This window comes from Galeopterus variegatus, unplaced genomic scaffold (assembly GCF_000696425.1).
Source record: "Galeopterus variegatus unplaced genomic scaffold, G_variegatus-3.0.2 Scaffold831, whole genome shotgun sequence".
Taxonomy (NCBI): domain Eukaryota; kingdom Metazoa; phylum Chordata; class Mammalia; order Dermoptera; family Cynocephalidae; genus Galeopterus; species Galeopterus variegatus.
In genome coordinates this window covers 200,578-227,782 of record NW_007726942.1, presented here as the reverse complement: position 1 = coordinate 227,782, position 27,205 = coordinate 200,578, and the positions used below count along the sequence as shown (strand labels likewise).

The following is a 27,205-nucleotide window of genomic DNA, read 5'->3' as shown; positions in this document are numbered from 1 at the left end:
ATATATGTAATTTTTGTTTTTCAATTAAATATTTTAGAATTAAAACATGAATGACAGTATAAAAAAAAAAGAAATTTGGTAGTTGAGTTGCCATTGAGGTATAAGCATGAAAGGACTTGAATAATAAAACTTCTATAATTATACTTGAAAATATCCCTCAGTGATGGAATTAAGCAAACCAAAAAAAAAAAAACAAAAAACAAAAAACAAAAAGTCAAAACAAAAGAACTTAGATATAGGAAAATTGTATTTAAAAAAGGCTGTTGCTGAACATTAATTTGATTTAATCATAAAAGTAAAACTAAATTATTAAAAGAATAGAAAGGAAATGGTATAATAATAAGTGAAATATGCCATAAGCAAACAAAATTAGGAGAAATTAGGAAGAAAAGGTGGTAGGAGGAAGTTTGAGAATGTTATAGTCTCTGTCATCATAGGAAATATATATTATATAAAATGAAGCACAAATTTAAAATAATATAACATTATGCCTCAATTTTATGATGGTTTTCATATTTACTTTTCTTTACCTCAAAGGGATTTAATGGAAGCTAACATTAACATCTGGATGAAACAGAGAATGTATTCAAAATTTGAAATTTAGAATTTTCTTCAGTATCATTTCACTTTATTTTTCTGCTGTGAAATTTAGTTAGAATTAAACCTTAAAAGATTTTAAATGTTTCTTTTTGCTTTGTTTCATTTTTTTGTCAAACAAAAATTGATTTGTGGGACTGTCTGAACTCTGAAGGCTGGCATGGAGTACTTTTTTAAGTTAGTATATTTGCTGATGATAATATTATTCTCACACTTTGCTACAATAACAAAATTCCTACCAACAAACTAATTGGTGGGTGTATTTGTGCAAAGTTAAGACTTGCATATTAACAAAAATATATCCATACTGACTTTCTGTTTTCTAGGTCAAGGTTTTTCAGGCGATTACAGTGAATATTTTGGACTACAAGTAGATGAAGATGCCTTGGTTTATCTCATGTTGGCAAATCATTTGGTTCACACTTTGTATCCAGATTCTATAACAATAGCTGAGGTAAAGCCATGATGATTTTTTACCTTGTGACCCGCTTTAATATAGAACATTTTGTAAGCATCCAATATTTGAATAATTAATCTCATGTTGTCAATAATTACATAAATGAAATTATACCCTAACTATAGTGTAGCTATCTTGTATGGGTGGCACATTATTTAGAATTCACTCTTTTCCTATTATGAGATAATGTACACATTACTTGTCATGATTCCATTGTTAAAAAGAAAATGCCAGTCGTTAGAAAATAAAATATCCTAATCAGTGGACAGGTCCTTCTGCCCTGAGACCTTTGGCAGAGAAAAGAATTGAATATTAATGTGCGTTTGTCCTTTTATTAATTTTTTCTTTTTTGATTTAATCATTAGAGATGGCATGGATCGCTGCCTGTGAGCTTCTCTGAAGCCTTTCTTGTTCTGATGCGATTACTTTTCTTGTTTACATTATTGCTCTCGAATTGCCAAATGTTCACTAGTTATTCATGATTACTGAGGGTTCATGATTAACTGTCCCAAAGCTGTAGTGTAATGATATGATTCGATATATGCATAATTGACAATTCCCCTCTTGGTGATAAATGTAATAAATTAAGAAGTTTGTTAAATGCTTATGCTAATTTAGATTTAGTACTAAAATCCCCCTGGTTTTCTGAGTCCTCTAACTAGGAATTATTATTAAAGTTGAATTTTGCATATTAAAACTGTTCTATACAAAGTGTAGTGATTGGCATATAGTAAAACTATCATTTAAAAGAGTTAGAATTAAGGTATATTTTCACATTGCTGACGTTTAGTTCATTGGAATTAAATGCAGTAGTGAGTCTTCTTCCTGTAGTATTTATTATTCATATAGCCTTTTTTTCTATCCGTTATTTCTCAAAACCAAAAATCTCCAGCTAGGTTGAATGATTTTATTGTCTGTCTTTGAATAGAGAAGAGTTTTACTACCTTCAGGCTTTTTTTCCTTCTAAATATCTTCTGGGAATAATGGCCCTAAATTTCTGAAGTAAGTTCTTAGGTAGAATTAAAGAACAAAATACTGTAATACAGTTTAGACACCCAGTATTATTTCACACTCCCTACCTATCTACAATTGATGATATCATATAAGTCTTGCTAATGCTTTATGTGCTGAATGTCTCTTAACTTCAGAGTGTATTTTAAACTTTTCTTTTGTCTTTTATATATTTTAATTTTATCTGTCAAACACCAAAAAATTAACTATTTTGTCAATTATATTTAAGGCAAACCAAAACAGAGATATTGTATATGACAAACAGTTAATGATGGCACAAATCAAAAGTGGGTGCTGAAGAAAAAGCAATTATTTAATACATGAATCTTAAAATTGTTACATTGATCTTTCCGTTCATTTCAAGTTAAATAGTTTCATCATCTAGGGAGCTCTTGTCTGATTATCAATGATTCTACCAATGAAACTTTGAGACTTTAGCCTACTTTGTATTACTTGCTTTTAGATTTTTTTAAAACAAGATGTGTCTTCAATTTATTCTACTTAAATTGAAGACTACTTCAATTTCAATACATCACTTTTCTGTCTAGTGGGAGTCTCTTCAAAATGTGGAATTGATCCTCATGAACTTTTTTTTAAGAAAAGGAATGTGGTGTAAGGAATAAGTAATGTAATTTTACATAAAGTCCTATAGTAGAAATATGAATTTACTTATAATGACACTTTAAAAAATTGAAACATTATTTTTCTAGAATATATCTACCATTCTACATAGTTATATTTGCTACATTAGTTAAAAACGTTTTTAATTAAGATTTTTTGCCCTCTAGAATAGTCATAAGTGCTCTCTAGATATTAAAGAATTACAACTATTCTAATTTCATCCAGAACACATATAATCATTTTCAGATTTTATATTGTCAGGCATCAACTTTTTTATATTGGGAGTATATTTATTTTGGTGACTTACATACTTAACTTTTTTCTTTTAAAATTTTAAAAGGATAGTTATTAACTCTCCATTTTCAAAAGGGGCTGCAAATAACTCATGTGCATTAATGGGGCAGCTTTCGAAGATTCCAATTTAGGAGTCAAGACCAATTAATGTCTGTATGTTTTCTTAGCAGATTCTATTTCCTAAAACAACATTTAGACTGAGTATATAACACACCTTAATGTTTCTTGAGAAGAAGCATCCCAGTAATTCCTGACTGTCTGGTCCTCTGAAAACTTTTTGGGAAAGCATTGTGTCTGTAATTCCTGTACCTAATATAGTGCCTTATGTTTAATACATGTTCAACCCATGCTTATAATGAATTGAACTGAATACCTATCATATCTGTGAAAATATGACTAACATTTTGATAAATATGTGTTTAAATGGCTTCTTTTCTGTTGACCGTTCATCTTATTTCTACTCTACGAGCTATAAAGAACTGTGCAGAAATAAGATGTTATTGATGAGCATTTTATTTTCTTATGGGTGTATCCCACCATGTATATTTACTTATACCTGTCTTCTATAAGAAAACAAATTATTTCGGGAGCTAGAGAGGTCGCATACTTCTTTTTTTTTTTCCCAGCTTTTCTGTGGGAAGAGTTTGGCAGTGGTCTTGTGGAAGAAGAGGCATTTGAGCTAAGTCTCAGAAACCTCATATTACATGATAGCCTCCTATAGGATGTCAGGATAATAACCTAAGGAAGAGTTTAGGCAATGACACATGTTGAAAAACTTGTGATAAACACAGGGGAGAGTAGATATTTCAAAGTGGCCAAAGTATTTAGTACTTGAAATGAAATAGGAAATAATGGTGAAAAGATATTAAGTCTCTCCATTTCACTTTCTGTGTAATTTAGTTAATTATCACAACTATATTGCATTGCCATTTTGTGATAATAAATACATGTAAGTATATTTAGCTCCTAGTTTATTAATCCAAGAAAATCAAATATTATGACTTACTTGTTTTTAAATCCCTCAGAGCACCTCATTCATTCACTCAGAAAATATTTATTGAGTACCAGCTTTTTGCCAAGGATTACTCCACTATTCCAGATCCTTGGGATATATCAGTAAACAACAACACATCCCTGCCTTCATGGATCTTACATTCTGACAAGGAGTGGGGAGGCAGATAATTGAGTAGTAAATTACATAGTAAAAAGCTTAATGTGATTGTTGAATTGAATCTTTTATTATTATTATTATTGAAACAAAATTGATTGCACATTATCCATGGGGTACAGCATTGGATATCAATACCTGTATGCAAATATGTGATGCTCAAATCAGGATATTCAGTATATTCAGCCGTACATATTGAAATCATTTTTTGTGTCCCGTTACCAATTTCTCACTCTTAAGCTAAGGAATTTGAGTTTTTGATTGTTGGCTATTGAAAGCTATTGAAAGCTATTGAAGGTCAGTGACAGGAGCAGACTGTCTCATAAGGTGTTGAATTGGCAGCAGTTAGTATGAAAAGAAACTGGAGATGGAGAATTCTATTTGGAAATGCGGTAATGAATATTAAATAAGCAAGCAGTAATGAATATTAAATAAGATTGTGGCTGTGGAAATGGAAGAAAGGAAAAGTATTTCTTTAAAAGATATTGTGAAATTAGAATTGATAGTATTTAGCTCACATTTTACTATAGTTGCTATATAGCATGTTTTATTATATATGGGTCCTTATACCAATGTTTAAACTCATTATCTTTTTGATTGTTTGAATATCAATAGTCTGGTAGTGGCATGACTCAGTAGAAAGACACTCTGTCAGAAGGCTTGATATCCAAATCCTGGCTCTACCATTAAGAAGCCCTGTGTCTTTAGAGATCCTTTTACCTTATAAGTGTCCGTTTCTGTATCTGCTTAATGAAGAGGATCCACTGGCTAATCTCAAAGACCTCTTCCAAGTGTAACCTACTATAGTGAAAGCCGTCTTATTGCATCACTCTGAACACACTAACTCTACTTTCCATTTCATTAGAAGCTAACACTCACAAAAATACATCCTGTGTCAGAGTTATCAATGGAGAGAACAAGTTTAGCAGATACAAGGACGTGCCACATGTATTTTTGTGTCTTATGAAAGCAATAATTAATAAAAGATGTTTTACACATTTTTTAAAGTTCAAAATAAGTTCAAAAATAAGTTTGAAAATAAGTCTAAGAAACTATATTTTAGCAATAATAGTTTTACTATTTTGTCTTCTCTAGGTAATATTAAGGAAAAGAAAAAAAAAAAATAGCCTCCTGAAATCGAAGTTGGCCTGGAATGAAAACATTAAACAAAATTCTTATTGAGAAATGAAATTTGCTATCCACTATTTTATCTACTTTTAAAATTATGTAATCAAAACATTCTGAAAATATGTGTCCCTATTTATTGTTTTCACTTATTGGCCAGGGCTTTACTGTCAGAAGAATATTAACTAAAAGTTTGAGCAGGGTGAACAGATAATGTTGATGTACTTTGTTTTAGGATGTGTCAGGAATGCCAGCTCTGTGTTCTCCGACTTCCCAGGGAGGGGGTGGTTTTGACTATCGATTAGCCATGGCAATTCCAGATAAATGGATACAGGTAAGATTTTCATCTAAATATGTCCTCCCCCCCCCCCCCCCCCCCCCCCAGATACAATGTTGGTTCATTTATTCTTCAACTCATTTCTTAATTGTGATCATTAGTTACAGGTATTTTAAAAGTATTAAACACTCCCATTAGTTTGTTGATTCTTGTGCTTTTGATAAGGTACTTCTCAAAATTTTGAAAGTTCTAATTTAAAGTATTCACATTTATATTATTCAGGCAAGGGGAAAATATGATTAATATAATGTTAGCTGCACAAATGGAATTTTGCATTATCAATATAATTATGTGAAACTTCATGCTCTATATTAAATATACATTAACCTTCATCAATGTATTCATTTCTGCCTACAAATAATCTATTAATGCAGAAGTCACTTCTTAATTCCCAGTACTTACTTCATAGTATTGTCTTTCCTCAACAAATTTGGATTCATCTATCTCTTCATTCAGCATTAAAAGTCCTTATTGTGTGTCAGACACTAGGAATGAATAATTGTACGTGGTATTTTGTACATCATTTCTCAGTACAGTTTCATTAAATTTAATGACAGTTCAAATAGTTTGGATTATATATCTTTTTATTTAATGTTTGCCTAAAGGACTAAAGTCATTATATAGACTTAAAAAAAAATCATATTCAGTGATTCCACCCACACTCAAGGTGAGAGGATTGCACAAAAGCATGAATACAAGGGAGCAGGAGTCATGAGATCCATCTTACAATTTTGCCTGTCACAGAGTGCTGTTGACACTTTGTACACAGAAATGAACCCATGCAGAAAGAGTACTGAATCAAAGAGAGAGGCTGTATTAGGATGTAACCCTGAGGAACATCAGCTTCTGTAGTATAAGCAGAAGAAGAGAATTTGCAGGATGGCTGGAGTCGTGGAGAAATAAAATAATAAAATGAAGTAGAATAGAACAGAATAAAATAAAATAAAATGCATCTCACAGTGGTAGACCAAGAAAAGGAGCAATTTGTGGGAAGGAATAGGGTCAGCAGTGTCAACATACACAGTAAGTATTTATCTAGGGAAGAGCAATCATCTGGGATCTTGGCAAGGTCACTTGTATCAATTGGTGTTAGTTGGACAGAAGCCAGGTTGAGGACTAAGTGGTAAATAAAATGGAGACCAAAAAAAAAAAAAAAAAAAAAATGTGATCTGTTAAGATGGTAATTATTTTATGGTAAGTATCCATTAAACTTTGAAATAATTGTTCCTGTTTTAATTACCATTTTTTAAGAATGGAATTACACTCGTCCAACTAAAATTTTTTTCATTCAAAGTTAAATAATTTAGCAAGTATATATCTACCTTGTGAAAATTGCAGAAAGACATTGTGCAACAGCACTTTACTGTGCACATTGACTAAGAAATAGTAGTTAATACAGGGAGGGAAAAAAGTTGCAAAGATCCTGAAATGTACTGATTAAAACCATCTGCACAGAAGCAAAATACACACACACACACACACACACACACACACACACACACACACGATACACCACTGTCATTTGGACATTCTGTATAAAAGCTGTGATTTCAATAAGTTTAAACAATGATTTCTTTGCTATATGGGTGGGTGGGCTTATATCTGCATGTCAAATAATTTGGACTGATGTGACATATACCCTCAGATTGAGATTTAAAGTAAGAAAAATGGTTTACTCAGAAGTTTATTTTTCTCTTTTGCATGTAGCTACTTAAAGAGTTTAAAGATGAGGATTGGAATATGGGCAATATAGTATACACCCTCACAAACAGACGCTACCTGGAAAAGTGCATTGCTTATGCAGAAAGCCATGATCAGGTAAATGAATATGGTATAAATTCATTTTTTCTTTCTCTCTCTCTTTGTACTTAATAAAATATCTAAATACAAACATATCTAAATATAAACTTATATAGTTCAGTACAGTTTATATAACATACTATATGTGTGTATATATCTTTATGTGAAAACTACTCATGCTTGCAAAACATTTTAAAATTATTTTATAGATCTAGAGATTTCAGCTTCAAAATGCAGTACTATGTTTACTTTGACTGTGTGTAATTAATAGATTGCACATTGCAGATACAAGTGTTCTATATTTTCCTTCGTCATAATGAAGAATATTGGTGGTGATCCAGGGTAATTTTAGTTTGCATTTTAGATTTCCTTCTCAAGGTTTTCTTTCATGCATTTGACAAGCTTTCATTATTTTTTTTTCCTCAATCACTGAAATCTCCCGCTAATTGATCACCCTGACCTCAGTCCTTCCCAGTTTCAGTTCATTCTGTCTATGCAGTCTGAAGTATTTCCCAAAGAGCAAAGCTCATCTTGTCAGCCTTGATCTATTGGTCAAAGCCTGTCATTCAAGGCTACTCATATCCTGGCCCAAGCCCTTTTCCAGCTTCTTTCCCTGCCTTACCCTCCAAGCCTTCTATTCTTCAGTACTTTAAAATTTCCAACCATTCCAAAGAGATCCACCTCTTTCCAATCTTGTATGTTTCCCTACATACCTGTATTTGTCTACTTCACAGAAAAAGCTCCTAATCACCTGACTTAGATATCACATTCTCTATGAAACCGTCCCTGAGCCAAGTAGGGAAAAAATAGTTGCCCCACCCTCCATGTTCTCGTCATTTGTTTCCATTAGTTTTCTATTTCCAGCCTATAGCACTGTGACTGCTCCTAGTGATCATTCAATAAACATAAATAAGAGGGAGGGAAGACCATTTAGTTATTTAAAGCCATATTAATTCTCATAAACATCAACATACAAAAAGGGAGACAATAAAATTTTGTATATGAAAAGGGAGACAACAAAATTTTTGAAATTATTTAAGGTATCCATATTAAGAAAACTGACACTAAAACAGTAAACAAATTGTATAATTTGTTATAATTGCCTTTGAAATTTATTCAAAAACAAATAGAATGTGTAATGTTAATGAGATTACCAATAAAAAATTTCTAATTTTCTGTATCTAAAAAAAAAATTTTTTTTTAAATTTTATTTGTTCTTAGTGGTGAAAATATGCATCAGAATTTCAAGGGAATTTATTTTTATTCAAAAGAAGTCTTTTAATATAAGTACTTCCATGAAATAAATTCCAGTATGACAAAAAAAGAAAAAAAAACCCAGTAAGTTTCCCTGTCATTTCAGCAAAAATTGGCCATCTAATGGACGCATGTGGTTTTTCAGGTGTTTCCTCTCATTGTTAAGAAAGTGTTGGTAGGCCAGGATTTGGCTAAGGCTCATGTGTCAAATTCTACCTGCTGCCTGTTTTTGTAAATAAGGTTAATTGGAATATAGCCATATTCATTCGTGTATTGTCTTTTGTGCCACATGGCAGATGTGAGTAGTTGAGACAAAGTGGCTCATAATGTCTAAAATATTCACTGTTTGGTCTTTTACAGAAATTTACTCACCCCTGAAGTAGACACATGCTAAATTTTGCATCTTGCAGGTTGGGGCAGTGCTTTCTTATTAACTTAAATCAATGGTATCCTTGACCATAGAGTGGATCAAATAAATACCTATGAAAAAAACAGAACCCAAACTAGAAAATAATGTTAGTTTAAAGGGTTGCGGGGGGAGCAAGGTTTGGAGGAGGACCATGTCACCAAATAAATAACAATATTGAAAATTAAAAAATGTTCATAAATGATATTGTTCTATTGCAAAATCCTGGAAGTTGCAGCACATTGTAAATTCCCAAGGTAGGTTTATTTTGTATGAGTGAATGAAAGAGTAAATAAATAAGTGGAATAAACAAATTGAAGATGAAACTGACAAATTTCTTTCATAACTTTCTACCTAATCTGTAAAGAAACGTAGATTTACCAAGAATTATTTCATACTTTAAAGATTCAGGTAATTCTTCCTTATATTACAATTTGTCAGGAATGCAGAAAATGATGCGAGTTGCATAGTTTCTAAAAGCAAATGTTTGCTGATCCTTAAGCCTGATAAAAAATCTACATAAATACATATATTTATAAGGTGAATAATACATGAAAATTGTACATCACAGTAAAAACATTTGTGGAGGTTATTTTTAAATTTTTAGATAAATTCCTAACCTTAATAATTAAGTTTGTAAAATTAACTGAATTTTACCAGTATCTCAACAGGACTTTTTTTTTTTTTTTTCCTTTTTTGTTCATGTCCGGCAACGGATCGCAACCCTCAGTGTCGCGCCCCTACCGGACTGGGACCGGCAACGGGATCGCAACCCTCGGTGTCGCGCCCGCACCTCACTCAGCCAGTGAGCAGGAACCGGTCTGTATGTGGGATCCGAACCCTCGGCGGGAGCGCCGCCGTGCTCCCAAGCGGCGCACTGCAGCAGTGCGCCACCGGGCTGGCCCAAAATCTGAATTTTTTTTTTTTTTTTTTTTTTTTTTTTTGCAGCTGGCCAGTAAGGGGATCCAAACCTTTGACCCTGGAATTACCAGCACCACGTTTTCCCAAGTGAGCTAACCGGCCAGCCCTCAACAGGACTTTTTTAGAGGATGACTTGATATGAGAACAAATTTCATCTGTGAACCTAAGCAAGACTTATCAAAATAATTTTATAATAGAAGCAGAGATTACAGAAATAAAGTTATACATAAAAACATAACTAAATAATTCAAAAAAACTAGGAAAGACTAAGTATTAGTATTACCAACCTTCTTGTAACACTATTTTAAAGAAAAGCCATTTTAATTAAAATAAACTAGAGATGTAATAGTTTCATAAGTAAAAATTACAAAATTTTTCTAAAAATAAAAATAATTATAATAGGGTACTGAGATTACAGGTTAATTTCTTTTATACATTTCATTATGTTATTATTTTGCCAATGATGAACACTATGCGTTAGCTGTTTTTAACCACGAATAATTCAGATTGTTAAGAGGCTTCTCTTCTTTTACTCAGGGCATTTCTGAGTTACCTACACCAATTATCAATTAATATCTTTTCAGATAAACTAAACTTGGGTTAAATGGCAAATATGAGAAAAATTAACATTAAAAAGAAGTTCTTAACTTATTTTCTCTGCTGAGGGGAAAGAGGGACCATTGAAATATATTTTCATACAGATAATATTATTTCTCATATATATACACATACAATTTTTCAGAAAATCTTCCATTCTTTAAAACAGATGAAATTGTTGTATATAAACTACTTAAAAATTCTATTTAATATTCTCAATATTATAATAAATGTTTCAGAAAATTTGAATCATCATATCAGGTATAACAAACATCCAGGTACCTTATTATGAGTTTTTCACCAAGTTCTTTTAAAAATAAAAAAAGCAGTTCTGAAAACAAATGTGTTGATCTTTAACACATTGTTATTATTTTTATTATTATTTTTTTTGGTGGCTGGCTGGTATGGGGATCTGAATTCTTGACCTTGGTGTTACAATACCACACACTAACCAACTGAGCTAACTGGCCAGCCGATCTCTGACACATTTTACCAGCTCACCTTCAACATAGAAAGTGATCATTGAAAAATACATGAAATTTATACTAATTCACACAGTGTTCCTACATTGTTTCCCATCCTGTGTAACCATGTGTTACTGTAGCATAAATCCCAAAGGCTTAAGACCTATTCTTTTTATTGATCTCAGTGACTTTTATTTCTATAGGCATTGGTTGGTGATAAGACGTTGGCATTTTGGTTGATGGATGCTGAAATGTATACAAACATGAGTGTTCTGGCTCCTTTTACTCCAGTTATTGATCGTGGAATACAGCTTCATAAAATGATTCGACTCATTACTCATGGGCTTGGCGGAGAAGGCTATCTCAATTTCATGGGTAAGTGTGAGCTAAACACATATCCAACCTGTGTTTAAAATGTTAATCTATGTTATATATGGTTTAAATCATATGGATTATTTTCACTTGGCTTTTCAGATTTAAAATATAAAATTACACCCTTATTTCTTTAATATACGGTCATGTGTAAATTGCAGAAATAAAATTATTGTAAAACAATTGTTATACTAATATATGATCCAAAAGTACAGTCTAAAAGATAGTATTGTATTGAAAATTACTGCCAACAAGTGGGCTGAACTATTTTAAAGCCTAGAATTATTATTATTTTGAACTTAATCATTATGAGTTTATTAATTTGTAGTATTTGCACATTAAACATAAGAAAGATGTAACTGTCATATGATGACACATTAAACTAATATTCTTGGTCTTTTTGAGGTGATTTTACACCAGTATTCTTGTGTTATAAATATGAAAACGGAGGCCCAGGGATATTGTGATGGGCGAAAAAATTATGTATTTTTGAAAATAGAAAGTCATTGTTGTCTGAAGCCTCTTGAATGGTAAAATATAGAAATTGCCAGTTCTATCTGGTGAACAATGAGCATTTGAGTTTAAAGAGATTTCACCAGCCTTTAGTCTAGAGAGAGACAGAAAGACTGGGAAATACAAGAGGCTGATGTATTTTTCTATAATAAAAGCCTTAGAGCTTTAGGTTAATTAATTTCTATTTGGAAACTTTTAAAAGAAGTGTCAGATTGAACTTTTAAAAGCCTCTATCATCTGCATACTTAAAATTCAGAAGCCAAACCCAAGAAAGCATACACCAGATTTCACCTGTACTACCTGTACATTTGGGTATGTTCCTCTCCTCTCAGGGTCACTGAAATTTAACATTCCTAACCTGCCAGGAAGTGACCTTCCCAACTTGTGAGGCTGCACTGCATCAGCCAGGCACCAGGCCAGATTTTTTGGGTGGACTTTGTAGGCATTGGATCCATTAGTAAAGTCAACCTTAGTTTCTTAACAGCAACTGATTTTACTTGACTCAAGAAGCATCATTCTCCAATATGGACATCTCAGTAAGGCCTTTCTGGCACAACCAGTTTGTTCAACTATACTGATGAAAAGGCAGTCTATGAATCTATGCAAATAACTATGACACCATGTAAAGTAAGGAGACCTGGGGGGTTACTGGGAAATTTTAAAAGTTTTATTCCACTTACAAAAGCACAGTTTATGAAGTTGTTATAGTCTATAGAAAGATCTTCCTTGTCTGCCTAGAAACATACAATTTTTCAGTGAACCAAAATAAAATAGACGTCTAAGTTCATGCAGTCTGTCCTATGTTGTTAATTCTTGAAGCCCACCACATCTGAAAATCTAGAAATTCTGACTCATTATGCTTTATATGGAAGTTATGGAAGTGATATCAGCTCAGATACCTCTACCCAAGAATCTAGAGTGTCGGTAGTTGGAAATATTAATGGTATCCTTTTCCTGAGTTTGTCCTTTGTTGAATATGGAAACTCTGGCCTGTGGCACGTGGCCTCCAGGCAAGCATCAGAGTAAAACAAAACTATGTGCACATGATGGGCACTTAATGACCAGGGCTTATTTAATATGGCAACTTTCAAATAAGAAAGGTCTGATGAAAGTTTATAATGTGAACTATTTCCTGAATCTTGGTCAGTGTTTTCCTGGAGGGTAAGAGCATATTCTTGAGAGCTAGAACATTGACAGATCTCCTGGAACTTCATAAACTTTCTGAAATATTTACATTAATATCATTTTAACTGTATGTATTCAACCTAGGGCAGGCTGAGCATCTGTTCTGTTTTGGAAACTCTTCTCATGGAACTTTCAATGTTAGCAAAATGATCAAACATAATTATTTCTAGCATCTATCTTTCTATAAGATTTGTAAATTGACCGTATTTATGGTGTCAAATGTAATTTTGAGATTATTCTTTGGCATGGGACTGAGAGACCTTTTGTAGTTTTATTCTTACTTTTACCTCGAAATAAATGGCTCCTGACATTTAACTCCAATGCGGCACCTTTTTTATTTTTATTTGTTCTATCTTAGTATCTTATCTAAATCCAACATTTCTCTACTAACTTCTTTTTTTTTTCCCTTTTGTCTTTTTTCGTGTCTGGCAACAGATCGCAACCCTCAGTGTTGCGCCCGTACCGGACCGGGACCGGCAACGGGATCGCAATCCTCGGTGTTGCGCCTGCACCTCACTCAGCCAGTGAGCAGGAACCGGTCTGTATGTGGATTCCGAATCCTCGGTGGGAGCGCCGCCGCGCTCCCAAGCGGCGCACTGTAGCAGTGCGCCACTGGGCCGGCCCAAAATTCTTTGCCTTTTTTTTTTTTTCATGACCGGTAAGGGGATTGCAACCCTTGGTGTGGTGTCGCCCGCACCGCGCTCAGCCAGTGAGCGCACCGGCCATTCCTATATAGGATCCAAACCTGCGGCAGGAGCATCGCTGCGTGCTTCCAGCGCTGCACTCTCCCGAGTGCGCCCTGGGGCCGGCCCCTCTACTAACTTCAAAATGACTTATCTCCTAACGGCTCTATAATTTCTGATTATTGATGTTTTTTTTATGAAGTGTAGTATTTCCCCATGAGTTGTCATGACTTATCTTTTTCCACTTTCTGATATGTCACTCTCCTGAATAAAAGACTTCAGTGACTACTGTGTCCTCCAGCTGACCTGTAAGCCTCCCATGAAAGATCTCCTGTTGATCTCCCCCCATCACTCTGCTCCAGCCAAGCAAGCCATCTTTCAGTTCATTGAATGCACATACTTCCTTCCACACTGACTCTATACCTTTTGCTGTTTCCCTGCCTGGAATCATCCCACTCAAACACCCCCTCCTATAGCTGACCATATTCTTCATCTTCAAGTCTCATTTCCTTAGGAAAGCCTTTCCTAAATCCTCAAACTAGGCTAGTTTTTTCTATTATACATTTTATAGTACACTCTAGTTACCTTTCATGGCATTTAACAAAATAACATTTGAAAAACTATTATATACAGAACTTCCTTGTTAAATTTAATACTCAGTGCAAACAGGAGTCATCTGTATCTTATTCACTATTTTATATCTCCAGAAACTAGTACAGTGTCTGGAACATCACAAGGATCTCACCATTTATGTCTGTTTTTGTAATATTTTTAGCATTAGTTCATTAGCTTCAGTCACCATAACTTTCATAGTTATAACTTTCATAGTTATAAGGAAAGTAATTTTTTCAAGTGGCATATAATAAATTAATACTTAAAAAGAGCAATTTAAGAAATCTTTCAAGACTGAGTAGTGACCTGGTTGCTTACTCATATTTTAGGCACTTTTAAACTTGTTAACTTTCTAGAATTTTACCTTTATTTTCCTCTAGTAGAGAAAGAGCGAGTTAAACAAGAAAACAACAGCACATTTCTATAGTTTTTCATTAAAGCATGTTTACATAAAATTTTTTTCAGGCATTCAGATATGTGTTCTGTTTATCAAATACATTAAGATGAATATGGATTTGGCTGATTTGTTATGTTTATTTTTGTTGTATATATTCCAAATATTGAGTTTCAAAAAATTCTTTCATTCTGGTGAAAGCAAGGGAATATTTTCTATGCATTTTTTTTTATTTGTTAGGTTATTTTAACTGGTTTCATGAATAAATTTATATTTCCTATTTTTCTATTGTATATTTATATGAAAGAATCAAATATACAAGGGCGAGCAAAGATGACTACATTTTTTTTATATCACTGATCATAAGAGAGCTTTAATAATAAATATTAATAAAAGTATTAACATTGGCATAGCAGTCTATGTTTTCTAAAACACTTTCATATACATCTTCTAATCTAATATTCAAACTTTTTTTTGTTATAACAAATCTTAATTCAAAAGAAATATGGGGCCAAAAATTGGAAGAGAACTAAGGTATGCTAGGCAGACATTCCAACTCCCATTTTGCTAAAACTGCAACTTGGAGAGGTATAGGGTCATGCCTAATGTTGTATAACTAGAAAATGGCAGCAATGGGTCAGTTGTCTTTTTCTTCTGATTTCCAATTTGAGAAAATTAGAATAAAATTACACTTAGATCAATATGTAGACTAACAACAAATATATGGTTAATGAATGTTTTTAAGAAGGTAGAGTATAGTGGTTAAGAAAACTATCCAGATTAGAATCCAAGCTCATCCCCTTTTAGCTATGTGACCTGGATAAGGTGCATCAAGAGCCTGTGCCTGCATTTGCTCTGTGGTCTGGTGTAGTGGCACCTGCCTCTTAAGATTGTTTGGAGGGTAAAATGATTTAAAACATATGCAAAACACAGCATATTTTTAGGATATAGCTCATCATTAACTTTTATTTAAATTTACGATCATTATTTTTAATATTATCAATTATTTCATTAAATATCTGGGTCATGAATGCTGGTGATTTAATTCCATTCAAGAGTGTTTCTTGAGAATCTTGTCTAATGGCACATTGTTTAATGTTCTTCTTTTCTAAACCACTCAATTGAGGCAGGGGGATTAGAGTCATGTGACTTCATCATGTGACTCCTCAGGAATTGATAGAGTCATGTTTAGGCATGCAAATTGGCTACTGTGTCCAGTGGTCATACTACTAGGGAAAAAAATGGTAATCCTGATACTGTGGTATTAATTCCATAAAAATACCAAAATAATGGCATTAATAGCATTTTTTATTAATGACTGCTTAGAAGTCTAAAAGAAAAAGAGAAAAAGCCAAATATTTAATTCATTTTAAATATAAACATATACAAACATTTTAAAATATCAAGTAAGGCATAAATTAAAATATAAACTTTAAGCACATACCATGCTTATTTAAAATATTGGCGGTCAAGATCAAATATAATTTTAAGAGTCAACTAACTAAACAAAATGAAGAAAATTTAGTCATATATTTGAAAATGAAATAATATTGTCTAATAGTTTTTAAAATGTGGACTCAAACATAAACTGTATAAAAATGGTGTCTTCATTTAGTCACAAGTGATATTTTGCAGAATGTTTCCTGGCTTCTCACAAAGCTCTTTGTACCTCTACACTACACTGGACAAACTTTAGCAAACCTTTTTAAATAACTTTTTTTTTGTAGGGACTACAATCTTTTTATCAGTAGTTTTCTTCCAGTTTTGTTTCAAAGGAAGGTGTTTTGTTTTCCCCCCTGCTTTGACATAATCATATATAGGTAGAGATTCAAATGCAGAGTGAGTGGATTAGAAAATACTGTCATGTTAATATTACACTTGTTCAGAAAACCTTTGAACTAAAGTAAGAATTATTCTTGCAACAGAAGCTTTGCTTTCTTGGTTGTCATTTTCTTCTTCCTCTTGGGGATTATAGCATTATAGAGGAGCACTTTTTAAATGAATACAACTTCATTCGATTTGGAATTTTAATGCTGCATATAACTCTCTGGGTATATCTTAAAACATAAGTGATTCAAATTTCTCATTAAAAAAATAGTGAGCTAGCAGAGTTAAATCAACAAAACTCTCGGTATTTCACTACTATAATATAGCACAGTAGTCCAGAAAAGTGAAAACTTATGTTATCATCACAGAACATTTATTCCCCATGAAAAAAGTTGAAACATCAGAAAAGTTTGGAATTAACTGGAATTGTTGATGTTTTTCATTCTTCATTCATTCATTCAAGTTAAACTTACTGTTTTCATGTCCAATCTCTCCCATCTTCAACAGAGAAAAGTAAAAAAGGAAGTAGAAAGGTATTTGAGGAGCTATGGGAGCAGATAACTCTAAGGGAAACAGTGTAAGAAGTCAGACTCCCAGAATTCTGTGTCTCTTCTCCCATTCTCCCACCTTAAGTTTTCCTTTTTCTTTTCTCCACTTTTTGTTTGTTTCAGAGTAATATATTGTTTTCCTGTTAAAGAAGACTTTAGATCCTGTATGTATACTTTCTTGACTTTAAAAGTCCGATTCCTACTATTAAAAGGAATTGTGTTATCTTTACATTTTATACAGGGCATGGTAAAAGATCAAAATGGTATTATTTTTCCATTTTTCAGCATGTATGGACAAGTTGACAAATAGAATTATCTTTATGGTTTTTATAGCCTTTTTAAAAATGCATACCTTCTTTTATTCTAACTGCAGAGAATTGAGAACAAATATTGTTCCAATTCGAACTTTAAACTTCTAATGACATACTATATAGACATGATTAGAGCACTTCTTGAAAACACATCTGGCAACTTTATACACCTTTACTTTGTATGAACCTCATTATAATTTTCCTCATTTTCCCCTTTTTCAGATTTGGGAATATCTTTCATTTGGAGATTCACAAGATCTTGCTCATAATTATGATAGGAACACCTGTGATATTTGAAAAACAGTCATGGACTGGGAGTCAGTAGGCCAGTTATGAGTTCTGACTATGGGATGACAATCAGGATACTTTAAACAAGCTGAACAAATGCCTCATACCATACATTTCTGTAAAATGAGTCAACTATAAGGGAAACGCCCAGTGACTCGTGTAATTTAGTCTGAAAATTAATATTGATTTTGATTTTTAAAAAATAAGTAAGCAAAGAAAAATAGCAGTTTTCTTTATAAGAATTGAGTTTTTGCCCTAAATGACAAAGGCATGATCATCTCTGCCCTGTTGCCCCATTTTCTCCTATCCGCTGGCTGGAGTACCACATCATGGGAATGGCAGAACAAGGTAAAAAAGGCATTAGTTAACCTTTAAATATTTCTATCAATATTATGATTTAAATATTTTAAAATGCTATATTTCATAGCTTGCACGTCCTGTAACTCTTCTTATCTTAGTTTTGAAATCAAAATAAAATTTAAGTCCCTATATTTAAATTAGTTTTAAAAATATTTTCCCATTGTTTACTCTTATTACTACTGATGTTGGTAATAACTGCACTTAAACATCAAAAAGTAATTTGATTCCAAATATAACACAGGTGTATCTCAGAGATATTGTAAGTTCAGTTCTAGACCATGCAATAATGCAAATATCTCTATAAAGCAAGTCACATGAATTTTTTGAATTCCCAGTGCATTTAAAAGTTATGTTTACACTGTTTTGTAGCCTATTGATTGTGCAATAACATTATGTCTAAAAAACAATGTACACACCTTAATTAAAAATACTTTATTGCTAAATAATGTTGGAAAAATGGGGCCAGTAGATTTGCTACACACAGGGTCGCCACAAACCTTCAATATGTGCGGAAAAAAAAGTACTATCTGAAGTGCAGTAAAGCAAAGCACAATAAAATGAGGGATGCCTGTATAATACAATTTGGAAATTTGGAAAAAAAAATTTTAAATGTAAGTTTTTCCTCAACATAAGTGTTCCATAAAACCAACATGTGACTAATGAATTAAGGTAACATTTGTGTTAAGTATAGCTCTTTTCTAATATCAGGCACATGGAATTACTTTGGTATTCCTTTTAAAATCTTTTTTGAGTACTTTAAAATGTTCATACATAATTTGGGGGGAATATTGAATGTTTATGGCATTTAAATATTTTATAGTTCCTTCTAGATAGATCATAATCTGTATATAAATGTTATCTTTCTCCATTTATACATGTATATATATACACATATACACATAGATGAGGATGTATACACATATATACACATTTGTATGTCTGCACACCCACACACACTCACACAAATACACAATGTCTTTAAAGTCTTTTTTTTTTTTTTTCCTCTCAAGCCAGCTTTTTAAGAACAGTGCTTAAAGCATTTGGGAACTTTCAGAATCCTTTCTTTCGTTCTCTTATTCTTTAATTTAGATGGTTATAAAGTACATGTTCTCTGCCAGAAATTGTTTCAGATGTTGTATTAAAGGCTTCAGGTGCAACATTGTACAGGATAGATGTAGTCTCTGCCCTCAGGGAGCTTTGTTCCTGTTAAAGGCAACAAATGTAAAATGACAAACAAACAAAAGAAATGCAGATGATAAATGGCACAAAGAAAATAAAAACATTGTTAAAATAGAGAATACTAAGATCTTCAAAGATTTAACATGCTTTGTAAATAGTGCAGAAAAGAATTCTCTAAAGTGAGATAACAAAATGTTCAAAGTCCTTGAGGTAGGAGAGAGGTTAGGGCATTCAAGGAAATGAAAGGAGATTGGTATAATTTAGTGCTCAAGAAATAAAGGCAGAGATATTTGGTTGGAAAGGTAGGCAGGAGTTCCATCAGAAAAGATGTTATAGGCCTTGGTAAAGGGATGGGCATTGCATTATAAGTCAGATGGATTTTAAGGAGAGTCATATGAAAGTCCAGTCTATGTTTGATGAAGATAACTTTTGCTGCTCTTTGAGGATTGATTGGGCAAGAGTGAATGCAGGGATACCGCTCAGGATGTAGTTGAAGTAGTCAAGAAGAGTGATGGTGGTGGCGGTAGAGATAGAGGCAAAAAGAATCAAAATATACTTTTGCAGGTAGAATTAATTGACTAGTCTTGGTAATAGTTTGGATGTGAGACAAAGAGAGGAATCAAAGAATGTCTTCAAGGTTTTTGGCTTACACAATCAGTAGATGGTTGTACCACTTAGTAATACGATAAAAATGAGGCTAGAGAGTCAAGTTAGGTGTTGAAGTGAGGAGTCTGGTTTTAGACATATTCTCTTCAATTTCTTTGAAATACTCAAATGAAATGGCAAACAGCTGGGACTCAGAGAAGATACCTAAGCTGGAGAAATAAAATTTGTAAGACCTCAACATATGATTGTGCTGGAGCTATGATACTGACGAGGTCAACTCCCAGAATTGAGAACCGTGATCCAGAAAGAAAAGAAGGCCCAGGGCAGGGTCCAGAGGAACACTACAGTCTAATCAAAGAGAACCAGCAAAGAAGACTGAGAAAGAGTGATAGGGAAAAAAGAAAAATTGCAAGAGTGTAGCATCATGAAAACCATAACATAGTATGTCAGATAAAGAGGAAACAGCCACCCATGTTGAATGATGCTAAGCAGTGGAATAAAATGAGGACAACCAGGTTGCCAGCATTGAACTAGACAAATGAGGGGATGATGAGCATGGAAGCCAGCCTGGAGGAGTGGGTTTAAGAATGAAAGAAGGTAACGCTTGCAAACAGCTCTTTTCAGATGTTTGCCTGATAAAGGGAGCAGATCAATGAGATGGTAGTTGGAGTAGGATGGGGGTCAAGGAATTATGTTTTCTTGTGAAATATAAGGATGTGTTCAGATAGGTCCTATTCAAAGGGGATGGTTCCATGGTGAGAGCAAGATCAATATAGAGAAGAAAGCGGATGCCTGTTGGAGCAACTGCAGATCCAGAGAACAGATACAAAGATTAGTATTTATAAGAAGAGTCTCTCTTTCTCCACAGAAAAAAGAAGAAAATGGATACAGGTATAGGTTGGTTGGTTGTAAGCAGAGTTTCATGAAAATGAAGTTGTTCATGTTTTGATAGCTTTGTATCAGTGAGGCCATCATTTGAAAGTGAAAGGAGAAAAAAAACAAGTTGTTTGAGAAAAGAGTTGGAGGTATGAAATAGACATTTCTGGGAATGCAAATACTAGGGACCCACAGTAAGATGGCTAGGTAATAGTGCACGCTCATTTGGTATTTGTAACCAGGATTACAAAGTGAATCAGCCTCTTGGTTGTGTGCCTTTTCTCTTAGAAAGCCAGCGGTGAGCCAGGATTGGAGTTTTGTCAGGCACCTGTCAAAAAGAAGGAAAGGTTTTGAAAGTACTAGCAAATAACTGATATAATAGAGAACCAATAAATCACTGGCTCTCGAAATTGTGTGCACACTGGAATCACCTGGGGAGATTCAGAAAATACTGATGTCTGGCCAGGAGGCTGCACTTGGACTTCCCATAACAAACAAGGCAAACCTGAATGGGGCTGCTCCTGGGGGTTATTGAGAAGCTTTCTAAAATATATTTTTATCAGTACATAAAGTTTAAATCAGAAGCCTTTTCTGCTCTTCTTATGCTACTTGTATGTAAATAGATTTGTATATAAATACATACAAAAATGTATATAAATATATTTAAGTAGATTTATATACAAACTAAAATCAGGACCATAGAGAACGAACTATTTTTTTTGTTTGTGATGTAGGTCATCTGGTATGTGTACACATGTTTTTACTGGTTTCTTGTTTAGGAATCTCATTAACATGATGCTATTCCAGCTTCTATAATGAGTGATACCTGTGGAGAAGGAGGCATAATTACAAACTGGCAATTTTCTCTCTCAGCAGTATTATGGAGTTTCCATTACTAAATTTGAAAGATTTGCTCAATATGATTATGTTGTATTTTGACATTTGAAAATTCTGCAGGACATTCTTTAATGAATATGTTACATTCTCCCTAAAGGCACAGGGAAGGTTGGATGGATTTTTGTCCTAAGTGTCAGTCTGCATTCATTGATAGCTACATTAGACTTCAATGTAAAATGAGTGATCTTACTTCACAACTCCCATTTGTGATTGTTTAGTGTCAAACTTGTAAATTCCTCTTTTTTCTGGTAGGTAGGAATACAATAAAAATTTAAATGTCTTCCTGCTAAGTGCCGGAATTGAAGCAGTTATAGGAAGGCAAAATACACTCTCTTGAACAGTAGGAGTGCTAATTTTTGGCATTTTCTCTTAGCTTGTTGAGGCAAGTTTACTGAATGTAACATGACTTATAGAAGTCTATAAAACTGAGCTGTGAAAACTGCAAAATTCTCAATATGATCAGTTGTAAATGGCTTGAAGCTCTGTTAAAATGCTCAGAGACACAAATAGCATATACAAGTAGACTTATAGAAGTCTATAAAACTGAGCTGTGAAAACTGCAAAATTCTCAATATGAGCAGTTGTAAATGGCTTGAAGCTCTGTTAAAATGCTCAGAGACACAAATAGCATATACAAGTATTCTGAATGTCAGAGACTTAAAAGTAATGGGCCTGATTTGATTCACAGCACATGGATAGCCAATTTAGCTGGCATTTAATGAGAACCTAAGTGTGACATTGTGCTAAGAGTTAAGGAAGTACTACTACATTACCTGAGGAGCCCTAAATATTGAAGCCTGAGCCTCACCCCAGTGATTTGAGTCAATATCACTGAGTGTGAGGCTCTGGCAGTAGTGGTTTAAAAAAAAAGAAAAGAAAAGAAAAAACAAAACCACCAAATGATTTTAATTTGTGGAGGTACAACATGGGGACCAACTGATGGAGGAAAGTACAAAAATGAAGGTCTGGCTAGAGACAGATAGTTCCGGACTGTGCCAGAATCACACAGTTAATGCTTTATGTTTTCCTCCCCACCTGATGTAAATACCCAGTACTGGAAAGGCTCCTTTTGCCAGGACACTTTTTGCAAAGAAAATTTCATCTCCAAATCCTTGCTGATGATCATAACCTTCAAGAAGAGTCACTTTAGAGAAACTTCATCTTCACCTATTAAAGAATCTTTCTTATGTAACTTATCCACATTATCTCTACCCACTCACACTGACCAAACTGAATATAGCAAACCCTTTACAGATATGAATAGGTTATACTAATAATCTGGATATTGAGAAGAAAAGCAAATGGACCTATCTCTAATTCTGGATCTTAGAATAAATTCCGGTGGAAAAAGCAATATTGCTTCTAAAATTAACATCTGTATTCATATATATGTACACTTACATATATACTGTATATACACTATATGCATATATAATGTGTATTGTTGTCTTAGTACATTTGTGCTGTTATAACAAAATACCACAGACTGGGTAATTTATAAACAATATTTCTCACAGTTCTGGAGGCTGGAAAATCCAAGATCAAAGTGCTGGCAGGATTAGTGTCTGATGAGGGCTGCTCTCTGCTTCCAAGATAAGTGCCTTGTTGCTGCATCTTCTTGAGGGGAGGAACGCTATGTCCTCACATGGCAGAAGGGGAAGAAGGGCAAGAGACCCCTTCAACCTTGAGTCCTTTTATAAGGATGCTAATCCCATTCCTGAGGGTGAAGCCCTCATGACTTCATCACCTTTCAAGTGCCATACCTCCTAATACTGTTGCACTGGGGATTAAGTTTCAGTATGAATTTTAGAGTGAGTACCACCATAGCAATTTATATGTGTGTTTGTGTGCATGTGTATGTGTGTGTACACACAAAATCATATATACCCCTGAATGATTCACTATCCACACAGCCCTGGATTAGGAGACCCATGGTATGTAACCTCTGCAGCTCTGTTGTTATAGACAATTGAGTTTACATAATGGAAGTATCATGTACTGTGTACTGTAACAATATATAGAAATACAGAAGAACTCCAAAGCCTCACTTCCTAACCATGAGCCTTAGTGTCCCACTGATATTACTCTAAATACAGGGAATTGGCTAGGTCAAGATCCTCTATCAAATTGTTCATCTTCACGAGTGGGCTGGGGAAGTAGATACAAAGGCATAGGCTGATAGCTTAGGATATGTGAGTAAAGACAAGTTAATATATAGGGGGCATTATTCCTAGCCCCGAGTCTCCAATTTAGTGGTATATCTTCAATTAAGCCTTCTTCTAATCCAATCCCAGAGACCCACCCAAGTAAGAACCTCATTTTATCATTGAAACATGCCAAAAAATGAATACTACTCTCCCCCGCCCATGGTATGGGTTTTTTTCACAGTATTTCTGCTGTGGTGTTAGGCTCCCTGTTTTCTTTTTTGTTTGGAAGGGAGGGGGTTGGGATGGAGAAGTAGACTCAGATAATGATCTAAAGTTTTAGAGGCAGAGAAATTCATCCTCTGAATTCCTAGTCTCCTGTTAGCACTTGAAACGAATGCTAAGATTGGCAGTGGTGTTGGTGGAAATCTAACTGTAGACACTGAGTCAGAGGAGAGGAATCAAAGAGGAAAACAGATCACATTTCATATTGTGCCCTGGTCTATGAAACAAATCAATGGAGAAAGAATCTTATTTCCACATTATGAGGCAATGTTACAAATTACTTAGTCGCCCCGTTTGTTTACTTGAGAATTATTCCTTCATTTTTATACTGAGTCAGTACCTACTGCTGGGTCAGACACCAGCCTAGGAACTGGGTAACGGAATGGAAGTCTCAGCCCTTAGCTCAAGGGTACCACCGTGCAGACAGGAGATAAAGCAAGACAGATGTAGTTGTGTTAGGTGACGAGTGTCTCCTTCAAGATGTGGATAAAGCCCTGTGAGTACTCCAAGGAGGAACAGTGAACTGATACTTAGGGGAGGACATGGTGGACCATCCAGGAAGGCTTACTTCACAAGGAAGTGTCCTTTCCACGCCATCCTGATCCTGTGTATTACCCATCACTGGAATGCTACACAAAGCTAAGAAGGTGAAACAGAATGAGAGAAACAATTTAGAACGTGAGTCATGAGAGAGAAGGCTGAACGGAGTAGCAACGGCCAGGTCATAGAGAGCTGTGGAAGAGTTTTACAGGAGATTGACATGGTCAGATCCACAGTTTAGATATGTTCCTTGGTTGAAAATGTGAAAGATGGATTTGAGGGGGCAGTCACCTTAAACTAAATGTAGCACCGCCAAGATCTTTTGCCACCAGAATTCTTTTAAATTGGTTTAAAATTGTAGACTTAAATTTTTCGACACTATTCATGTCAATCAATAAATTGTATATAGCCCCCATTCAAAATCATTTACTTCATTTTTTTAATAGAATTTTTCTGAAGATTATGAGGAAATAAAATTTCGATTTCCAAAATACTAGGATCCCTCTGATTGTTGCCTGAAGTGAAAGAGATATTTAATTGTTAACTTTGCCTGTTACATTGCACCAGATAGAAATATCACTGTGTTGTTTTAGATACATTATTTTCGCTGCATGTTTTTTTGTATCCTAAATAATCAAATATTTGAGGACTACTTTGGCTTATGTGGATAAGAGTTATGTTTCTTTGAATGTACAAGTTTGAATCAATCTCTGCATTTAAATCCGTAAGTCGCGACTGACCCAGGTATTTAATGTAAGCAATTTAAAATATATAAGGTAGTACAGGTATAAGTCTCATTGTACAATAACGGTCATTTGGAAAAACTTTCATTAATTTGGAATTTGTAAAGTGAATAATTGTAGGTGCAATTAACAAATGTGCTATTTTAACGAATTCTATAATATAGCAAAGAATTACCACCTGATTTATCTATTGTAAAAATGTTTTCACATAATACTTATCTACCCTTTAAAAACACATTTAGAAATCTATCAACCATTAGCTAAAAGCTTATACTATTAACCTTACAAATATAAGTCAACTTTCAGTTTTTATAGAAGAATTTTACACCTTGGAAGAAACAACCTAGAAATAGCTTTTTAACCTTGAACACTATCATCTAATGGACCCTTGTAAATTAATCTGAACAAAACTGAATGTTATAGGTATTTGAGCTTCACCAATACACATAAAACCACCATCATTCAGAGGTATCATTTCAAGATGTGCTGAGATGACCATGTTAAGAAGAAAAGATGAAGTGACAAAAATAAAAGTTTAAAAGCCTAGGTAATCCCACCTTTTCAGTACTTTAATCATTTATACATGATTAAATGGGTCATGGGTTAAAATTTCATGGTATATTTGATAACAAATTGCAAAAAGTGGGCATGTAAATGTATTATGAAGTTGTTATACTAATTATTTTTATAGTCTCTCTTTCCTACCACAGTAGTCAGCCTTAATAACACCTTTCCACAAGGAAGAAGATGTCAGATATCTTGGATTATTCCGAAATATTTTTTAAAGTTAAATAACAATAAAACATTGAACTTTTCATAAGGAGAGAACAGACCTGTAGTTACTAAAAGTGGGAAAGGGGAAGGGAGAGGGAGGTTAAGGTTTAATTGGGTAAAAGGACACAAAAAATTGATTACGATTTATAATGATGAACATGCTAATAATATAGATTTGATCATCACTGTATGCAAATACTGATAGTCATCTATGTATCCCATAAACATGCATAACAAAAAATAAATTAAAAAAAATTAAAATAAAAACGTGGTTAAAAAATCATTTTAAAGTTCTATAATTCACTCCACATTTTGTATTTGCCTTACTTTTTCATTATAATGTAGAAATGCTGTGCACTTAAAATATTTTTTATAAAATCAGCTTCTTTTATGCCTACCTATAGACTTTAAACTAATGGTATGACACAAGCACTTAATTACTACATGTTGAACAAAACATAAGTCTGGTACATTTTGAAAAATCCATCCATTGACTTTTTAAAAGGCATTTTATTTACTAAAGCAAGAGTCTTCGGAAAGTTATGGGAACTGATAGGGATTCTCTCTCTCTCTTACTCAGAAGATTTAAAATATAAATCTTGTCTACTATAAATGAGCCTAAATAAATATTAGCAGAGTAAATAAAAATAATTGAACACATTATCCTAGGTATATGGTGTCTACTATAAATGAGCCTAAATAAATATTAGCAGAGTAAATAAAAATAATTGAACACATTTTGCTTGCATAGTTGGAAAGCTCCTACTATGGTATTTGTCAGCCATTCCCAGTATTTTGGGACCAGACTTTTCTGATAACTCCTAAACATCATTTGGTGACATGCTCCATTTATATTCTCTTTGAAGAGGTATAATCAAACAATTACTTGATTACCTGATTTAGGCAAAGCACCCACTGTACACACACAGCAGAGTATATACACCCCATTATAGTAACGTGGCTGTCTTCATGGTTTTGTAAGCATGCTTTATTCATGCCTTGTCAATGGGGATATT

General features: G+C 33.7%; 1 protein-coding gene across 1 annotated transcript in view; it reads left to right on the top strand.

Annotated features, from left to right (window-relative positions):
* Positions 1-27,205, top strand: part of GBE1 (glucan (1,4-alpha-), branching enzyme 1) — a 255,662-nt gene that overhangs the window by 171,167 nt on the left and 57,290 nt on the right. Inside the window, exons 9-12 of the mRNA XM_008572761.1 lie at positions 924-1,051; positions 5,509-5,607; positions 7,318-7,428; positions 11,256-11,427. Of these exons, the coding sequence (XP_008570983.1) occupies positions 924-1,051; positions 5,509-5,607; positions 7,318-7,428; positions 11,256-11,427 (510 nt within the window). The remainder of the gene's footprint in view (positions 1-923; positions 1,052-5,508; positions 5,608-7,317; positions 7,429-11,255; positions 11,428-27,205) is intronic.